This window comes from Mesocricetus auratus, unplaced genomic scaffold, assembly GCF_017639785.1.
Source record: "Mesocricetus auratus isolate SY011 unplaced genomic scaffold, BCM_Maur_2.0 Super-Scaffold_100066, whole genome shotgun sequence".
In the NCBI taxonomy this organism is placed as follows: domain Eukaryota; kingdom Metazoa; phylum Chordata; class Mammalia; order Rodentia; family Cricetidae; genus Mesocricetus; species Mesocricetus auratus.
The window spans coordinates 1,549,408-1,558,772 of NW_024429235.1; the positions used below are offsets into that span (position 1 = coordinate 1,549,408).

Genomic DNA, 9,365 nt, shown 5'->3' on the forward strand with positions numbered 1-9,365 from the left:
CTGGTTCAGCCACTTTGGAAATCAGTATGGAGATTCCTCAGAAAAATTGGAATAAACCTACCACAAGACCCAGCAACTCCACTTGTAGGCATATATCCAAAAGATGCCCATTCATACAACAAGGATGTCTGTTCCACTATGTTCATAGCGTTATTTGTAATAGCCAGAACTTGGAAGCAACCTAGATGCCCCTCAATTGAAGAGTGGATAAAGAAAATGTGGTACATTTACACAATGGAGTACTATTCAGGAGAAAAAACAATGGAATCCTGAGATTTGCAAGCAAATGTATGACACTATAAGAAACCATCCTGAGTGAGGAAACACAGTCAGAAAAAGAGAAACATGGCATTTACTACTTTATATATGGATTTTAGATACAGACCAGGGGAGGGCCAGCCTACAATACCATGGCCAGAGAGTCTGGGAAACAGAAACTCCATTCAGTGTCTGAGGTAAGAAGAGGCAGACTCCCACAGCTAAGCACTAAGCTGAACTCAAGAAAGCCAGTAAAAGAGAGGGAGGACTGATGACCAAATTGATTAAGACTGGGCTGGTTTAACTCCAGAAACACCTGACCTGACAAGGGTTAACTCTTGAACCCCAGGCATCAGCTTGGGAATCCAGCATGGGACTGATCAAGACACCCTGAATGGGGGTGTCAGTGAGGAGGCCTAGGTAATCTAATGCTCCTTGGGCAGTAGATTATTATTCATCCCAAGTATTCAAATGGACTTTGGACTTCCATCCAACAATGTGAGATGCACTCTCACCCTGAACTCTTGGGGGAGGGTGTAGGCCCTGCCCTGGATGAAATGACAGACTATGGACAGGCCCATGGAGGGCCTCACCCTCCCTGGGGAAATGAGGTGATAATGGGGGGGTTGGTGGGGAGGGCAAGGAAGGAGGGGAGGGAAAGGGAGAGGGACCTGGAACTGATTTGTGAAGCAACCTTGTTTCTAATCTAAATTTAAACTTAAAAATAAATTAAAAAAAGAAATGGAATGACAAAAAATTATGCTTTACTCCCAATTCATTTATCTGAAGCTGGCTTTGGAGTTGGATTGGCTCTCCTACTTTAAATCCAAGCATATTGTTAAAATAAAATTCAGAATTTCTGTATTATATCAAGGAGCTTTTGATATAAGATAGAAGAAAACAAAATTAGGGACTGGCATCTGTGTATATTCAGTTCCTTTTCTAAAAGTATAATCTCCTTCATGGTTATTATCTTCCTTATTGTTTCCTTTCCTAGTATGCATACAAATAAAAGTTAAAATCGTCTTTGTTAACATTAATGTTTGAATTTTCGAGAAAACAAGGAATTTCCTGACAGCAATCTTCAAACACTTCAAAATGAAAATGGGGGCCCACTTCATCAACTCCACTTGATTTGACTTGATACATCTGAACTGCCCCCACATAATTGACTCCACTTGACAAGCATCATCCTGAAACCAGTTTGGAACTAAATCAGTTGACACAATTCCAGACCAAGGAACTGATACAGTGCACCTTCTACAATCTGGCTAGAGCTTCAGACAACAGCTTCAATCAACATTAGAACGTCAGTCAAGAACTTTAATCAAGCCTCTCCTGCCTAACAGAGACAATTTAACCTACTTAAGACTCTTGTTACACTAACATTTTCTTTCCACAGGTCCCCATGAGATTGTCATCATCCCATTTCAACAAGAAGTAATTCTGAGAATTCCACGTCCCCTTTCCTTACTGTTGATATTACAGGATAGTTTACAGCTGTTAATTTTAGTTTTCAATTATTTTAGGGTTGGGATTGGAAGGAGGTGTTCAGACTTGGGCACCCCTTTCAGATAGATTTAGGACTCAGATAGGATAGATATGTTTAGCTTAGGATATAAGTAGATTATAACTTAATTACCACCTTCTATGTATATATGTTGTATACGTTTGGGTTTTGTATCAAGTTTAAATCTTTTATTTAGACTAAAAGGGGAGTTGTAGGGGTGAGCCCAAAAAACTGTCCACACCAAACAGGGCAGGGACAAGGGTATGGGCACAAGTGAAGATAAAAGGAAAGGAAAAGAGAACCTCGCTCTCTCTTGGAAGCATGCCCCGCCTCTGATCATCCAGCTTGTATGTAGGTACTTTCTCTTGTAAATAAATATATTAATTTTCATATTGCTTTGAACTCCCTTGTCAGTACATAACGTTGGGAAGGGTGAATATTGGAAAATTTATTTGGAGGAATGGGGTGTGAGTATGTCAAAGACAGGTTAGTTTTTGTTAATTTCTCTCTGTCAAAGGAGGTATCACCATTTAATAAACATCATGGTTTGTCTCCAGCAGAAAAAAAGAAACATTTTTGAATTTGTAGTTTATATTTATATTTACAACTCCATCAGTCCCCCTCAAATGTGTCACATGAAATCAATCACATATTCTTCTCCATTTGTTCTATATTATACAGTGCCTTGTTGTTGCAGGGTCATGGATATTGTGAATACAACAACCTTGAAAATTGGGGAGGATTTCAGAAACTGAAAAGAGCAAGAGGATTTTGAGTTAAATCCATCTCATGCTTTGTTAGTAGATTTTAATTCATGTCAATCTTGATCCATCAAATTTAATTATCTCACTTCAGATAACAGGCTCACAATACTGACAGCTCATTATTCTGTGGGCATTGTTATCAATTTAATTGATTAGTTTAAGTATTCTAAAATGTCATTATAAGAAAAAAAATCTAACGGCTCTCACCTCCCTCCTTCCCGACTTCCCATGTACACACCCTTGCTGTCTTTCACATTCATTCCGTATTTCTTTTAACTGCTGATATGTCTCCTGCTGCCAAAATTACTTCTTTGTTCAAGGATGAGGCCCATTTACATTTCTTCTTCCACAGTATCATGTCTATACACATCTTCTTTGTTCAGCTCCTGTTCAGGCAGCCTGGCTGACAACCCTGGTCATCTATCATTTCTAAAACAACAATTTGTCCAGAATGACCCTTTAAAATTGTTCCTGAGAATAGTTCTTAGTTATTGACTATGCTTATATTGTGAGGGGTTGCTGAACAATGTGCACCAATCATACCTAGAACAGATTCATCTCTGCAACTTCATATACATCCACCATATGTGCAACCTTAGTGACCACCAATTATCCTACAATAGTGTAAACTATCACTTAGAGACAATGTGTGACACACTAACTGGGATGTACATTGTGTGTGTGTGTGTGTGTGTGTGTGTGTGTGTGTGTGTGTGTGGTGAATTTATAAACAATGTCAATGATTAGAATGCTCTGCTAAGAAACTTCCTTAAGGCAGTTTTAATGCTCTTGTTCCTCAGGCTATAGATGAAGGGATTCAACATAGGTGTCACCACAGTGTACATCACGGAGGCCACTGCATTACTTCTGGGGGATAGTGACAGAGAAGAGCTGAAGTATACTCCTAGTGCGGTTCCATAAAAGAGGCAAACAATGGACAAATGAGACCCACATGTGGAGGCAGCTTTGTGCTTCCCACTGGATGATGATGATCGCATGATGGAAGAAACTATTTTAAAGTAAGAGAAAATGATTCCTGAAATAGGAAGCAGCCCAAAGAGAGCACCTACACAGTATCTGAATATGTTGTTGGTGACGGTATCAAAACAGGCAAGTTTAAGTAGTTCAGAAGGATCACAGAAGAAGTTGGAAATTTCAAAAAAATTCTCACCATAGAAAATATTTAATATTGCCACATAGTGCATCACTAAGTCCACAAGGCTAAGGAGAAAAGACCCCAGAAGTAAGAGACCACAGCGACTGGGATTCATAATTACCTGGTAATGCAGAGGGTGGCAGATGGCCACAAATCTGTCATATGCCATCACAGCCAGAAGCATGTCATCCATACATGCAAAAATTACAAAAAGTGACATCTGTATCAGGCAGCCCACATAGGAGATGACTAGGCAGTGAGTCTGGAGGTCCACAATCATCCTTGGCACAGTGGTGGAGATGAAACCAATATCAGCCATGGACAGGTTGGAGAGGAAGAAATACATGGGTGTGTGGAGATGGGAGTCAGAACTTACTGTCAGGATGATGAGCAGGTTTCCAAACAGGGCCATGATGTACATGGACAAGAATAGGCCAAAAAGAACACTCTGTAGGTCTGGATCCTCTGAGAGTTGAATTAAGTGAAATTCTTGTACAGATGTTATATTCTGTATGTTTTTATTTCTTGAACATCTTTTGGAGGAAATCAAAAATGTTGTTAACATTGGTACCAGCATACATGTAGACCTTCTTTACAATTTTAATCAATAAGGAAAAATATTGGCTATTCTCTCAAGCCTATTGTGACAGGATTAATAATTACTCAGTTGTGGTGGCAAATGCCACACTGTGTTTTGTTCTTAGCTCATGTGCTATCTCTTATGAAAGCCATATTGAACACAGTTACCTAGAAGATGGCATCAGATTTACTGTAAAAACCTGGTCAGCAGTCGCACAAAAAAAGCAAACACTTTTAAGACAAAATGGGTATTTTGTAGAAGCCTTAATTTGAAAACTGTCAATAAAATAAATGACAACTGGAAGCACTTTAGCTTAGGGCTTTTATTACAATAACACCGTGCAAGTTTATTTTTCTTAGAATGTATCTGGCATCGTGATGTCCTAGTCTCTAAATATAAAATTCTGATTCCTACCTAGAGAAGTATTATCTGGTTCCATTGTTTCTATAGGTTTCTCTTTTTCTTTGACTTGAAAAATTGTCAATTGGGTAGGGAAAGGGGAATAAGTTTTTCATGAAAACTTATTTAGATTTTTAAAACCAATTAATATATGTATTACTATGGTATCTCTCATCCTGCTCAACTCTTATTCCTGGCTCCTTCAACTGAAGAGTGGATACGGAAAATGTGTTACATTTACACAATGGAGTACTACTCAGCAAAAAACCTCAGGTTCACTTGTAGGTCAAAGCACAATGAATTGCTCAAAATGCAAAGGGCTTAAAATGCAGAAAACATTAGTGATGCAAGGACATGGGCAATATTCTAATGGATCCTAAAACCCACTTTGTGTTTTACACTATAAAATACTGATGTTATGAAAAATTATGATATTATCACATCTAAATACCATCCACTTTGCATGATGATTTTCCCACTTTACCCATGAAAGACATCCTCCTAATTTGTGCAAATAAAAATAGTGGCATCTGCCTAGTTACTCTTCTTCTAAGATGATGCAATGTAGGATGCACTCACATGCTGAATGTATTTCTATTTATCTCCAATGGTGAAGACAGTGGCCTTGGTTGGGAAACAATGAATTGAGAGAACAATTATGAGTTTCGCCATAGCCACATGAGCATGCAAATCACAGCATAACAACACAAATCCTATTGCAAAATGATAAAATTTGTATCATATATATATATCCAATTAAAATTCTTAAGAATACAGAAAATATGAGCTTATTGGGGAGTATTTCCAAAGGGCACTAGGCCATAGAATTATGTCGAACTCTAAAGTGTGTCTTCACACAATACACAAGATTAACTTTCCATTTCATTCCTGTACATTCTTTTATCTTCAGGTTAAAACACATACAAAATTTTTGATAACCTAATAGTGCAGCTATATAATACCATTAGATGACCCAAAATCCCATGATGCAGAATTAAACAACAAAAAAAGACCTTGCATTAATTTCTATGTCCTATTCCTGAATGGAATAAAAATGTATAAAAAAACAAATACATGGAAGACAGGTTACTTTTATATTTCAAATAATAATATAGTAACAAACTCCTTTCCATTTTACCTCTTCAAAACAACCTATATAAATCATCCCACTCTATTTCACATTCATTAATTTAGTGTCCAATCGTTATTTCAAGCTTATATGTATATTTTCATGAACTATTAGTCTTATAGTTTTAAGAAAATATCCAGAAGTCCTTACAGCATGTGTCTTTTTAAGCTCTTATGTTTTCAAACTACAGATGATATAGGGACATGGCCTCATTTCCTCATTAGCAACTTAGTGGCTGACCCTTGGAATGATGGAGGATGCTGACAACAGCAAAGATATCCAGAAAAATAGAACTCATTCTTTATAAATCTGTAAACCCACGACTCAGAAGGTGAGGCCAAAGGAAAGCAGGTTCACTGAAATCCTGCAAGGAACATGATGAGACTGCATTTCAAATACAAAGAAGATCATATAGGCCAAGAGAAACAGAAAAGCCTGAGATGAATTATTGTTTCAAAGTTCTCAAACTGCTACAAATACACCTCAGAAACAATACCCACAATTCACACACAGAGGTTAACAGCCCATTATAAAGCATATAGAACCCATGAGGGAAAGAAGAGATGGACCAATGCTTTTCTTTCTTTTAGAAAAAGTATTATGCAATGTCTGTTTATTGAACAGATCATTTGTGTTTTGAACAAGCTAAGTAATTCGCGCAAGACTTCACTCATTTCTCTCTGACCACTGTATTTGTTTGTAACCTTCTGTAAAACAATAATCATGCAGAAGTTTATAATTTTGAAATTTGAAAGAACTATTCAAATGAAGTAAGATCCATAAAATATAGAACTCAGATCTCCCACCAGAGAGGGCATTAATCTCACACACACACACGTCGTAGCTCTCTTCAAAAATATAGTTACTGAATCACCCCCAACAGAGGAGCACAGTACTTTATGTTGATTATGAAATAATATAATTGGGCATATTTTCTGCTCTCTTGGTCATATGAATATAGAGAAGAGACACTAGGCATAGGCCAATGAGAATATGAGGGCTTCCATTGTAACTGAGAATACAGAATCCCAGTAGAGAGGCTCAAATTTTTTATTACAGTTACTACACCATCATGCTACCCAAATTATCATAGTTCATGTGATTGGAAGAAATAATAATTGAAGTCTCTTCTTCATCCTCAATTCCCTCAGAACTTACATGAGTAAATTGTGGGCCTGCGTAGTCATGATGAAAGTTGGTGGATATAATGAACCTCAACTGTTTGTGCACTGGTGAAGTTTCAAGCTCACTCTTAAATCCTGGCGTGAAATAATAGAGGAGGTTCCTGATGAAGAACATTGTAGGAAGAGCAAACAGGGTTATATAGTTTTGGATTACAGAGAACACACTGGTGACCTACAGGGACGGGCTAACTAATTATTCTTACATAACCTTACAAACTCAATGCACAAAGCTGGTGATTACTCATACTGGTCCACAATATTACAATCTCTGAAGAATTTCTGTAGTTAATGGAGGAAGAAGGAGAGATGTTGAATATTCTCATGAGGTTAACTATAATCTTTTTGTTGACATCCTGAATTTTTTATTTCCTTTTGTTATTTCAGTTTGGAATTCCTTTGGTAATTCTGTTTTATTATTATCATTATCATTATTATTATTATTACTATTATTAAATTCTACTGAATACTCTCTTTCATGTCTGTGGAAACCTGTTTCTTTCCTGTGTGGCAATCCATGGCCAGAAATTCACCAGTTCTATTCTCAAGATTCATGCCAGAGAGATCTTTGACTCTCAGGGAATCCCATGGTTGAGGTTGATCTCTGCACCTCAAAAGCTGTCTTCCAACCTGCTGTGCCCAGCAGTGCCTCCACTGATACATATAAGGCCCGGGAACACTGTGACATTGATAACATGTGCTGCTGGGGAAGGGTCAAGGTGGTTTAGAACATCAATAAGACTATGGCACCTGCTCTGGGTAGAAAGAAACCCAATGTTGTGGAACAAGAAAAGCTGGGCAAACTGATCATCAAGATAGATGACTCTGAAAATAAATCTGAATTTGGTGAAAATGCCATAAAGAAAGTGTCCCTGGCTGTCTAAAAAGGCTGGTAACATGGAAAAGGGGGTGGGCCAGTAATCTGACATCGCTAACTTCACTGGCAAACTTGAAGTCATCTTGCAGGCCCCAGGTTTCAATGTGATCAACAGTAGTTTTCATGTTGGCAACAAGGTAGCCATGCAGGAGTTCATGATCCTGACACTTGCTGGTTTCAGGAAGCCATGTGCACCTGAGCAGAGCCTTACTACATTCTTTTTCCTCAATATATGTTTTTATTTAAATTAGAAACATAAAAGCCTCATATATCAATCCTGGCTCCCTCACCCAACCTCCGCACTTGTCCCTCCAGCAATCCTTCCAGCCCCCAGCCCATCCCACATCATTCCCGAAGGAGGGTAACACCCTCCTTGTGGGATCTCCAAAGTCTGTCATTTCATCCAGGGCAGGACATAGGCTCTTCCCCATGTGTCCAGGCTGAGAGACCATTCCTCTATTTGGAATGGGCTCCCAAAGATCATTCATAAACCATGGTAAACACTGATCTACTACCCAAGGCCCCAGTGATTTATGTGGCCTCCTCACTGGCATTATATTCATGTAGTCTGGAACAGTCCCCTGTTGGCTTCTCAGCTATCAGTCTGGGGTTAAAGAGCTCCCCCTTATCCAGTCAGCTGTTTTTATGGGTTTCACCATCATGGTCTTGACTCCTTGGCTCATCACCCCTCCATCTCTGTCACTAGGTTCCAGGAGTTCAGTTCAGTGTTTAGCTGTGGGTATCTGTCTCTGCTTCCATCAGTCAGTCACTGGATGAAGATTCTAGGAGAGCAGGATGAGATATACCATAATAGATGGAGTCATTATAGGCTTGAGGAGAGAGCCTTACCACATTCTTAAGAATGTCATCAAGGAGAAATAAGGGAAGGATGTTAAAAATGTGAGTAATGAGAACAGGTTTGTGCCTAACATCCTGGAGAGCAAAGAAGCCTTGGAGCTGCTGAAGGCCAAAATTACAAAGGCTGGCATCAATGACCAAGATTACATGAAGTCCCATCACTCTGGGGACGCTCTGGGGACATCACTCTGGGAACAATTTCATAGCTGACTTCTTGGTAAGTTTCTTCACTGGGAATATAAGGCTGGTACCACTTGCTGATCAGAGTACCGAGCCAGGTCCTTAGAAATGAGGAAGAGATGGGCAGCAACGTGAAGCGTGCTGGCAGGTCCTGCAGGAATCCCCTTGGAAAGTGAGCATGGACTGGAGCTCCCGAGAGCCAACAGTCAGTTAGACCCTGTCCCTGATGTCATGGAGAAGGCTCAAGGATGCCGCCAGGAGACCTGCTGAAAACCCCAGCTTTGTAATCATGTGACTGGTCCTATTAATTGTTTCTGTCACCTCACTTTCCAGCTAGTGTCTAGAGCCCTCATAACTCCTGTGTAATCTCTAGGGTGGACACAGGCAAGACCCCAACTCAATGACTTTATATGCAAAATAAAAACCTCAGTGTTCCCAAAATAAATTAATATGTTAATGAACATATTTTACTT

The 9,365-nt window shown here is 39.0% G+C and overlaps 1 protein-coding gene and 1 pseudogene across 1 annotated transcript; one reads left to right on the plus strand and one right to left on the minus strand.

The window, feature by feature from the left end:
• Positions 1 to 3,275: 3,275 nt before the first annotated feature.
• LOC121136370 (olfactory receptor 18-like) lies at positions 3,276 to 4,199 on the minus strand. The gene has a single exon (XM_040736703.1). It carries the CDS (start codon positions 4,107 to 4,109, stop codon positions 3,276 to 3,278), a length of 834 nt encoding a protein of 277 aa, XP_040592637.1. The 5' UTR covers positions 4,110 to 4,199.
• A 2,782-nt stretch (positions 4,200 to 6,981) lies between these two features.
• On the plus strand, positions 6,982 to 8,105 carry LOC121136352 (annotated as a pseudogene).
• Positions 8,106 to 9,365: the final 1,260 nt, after the last annotated feature.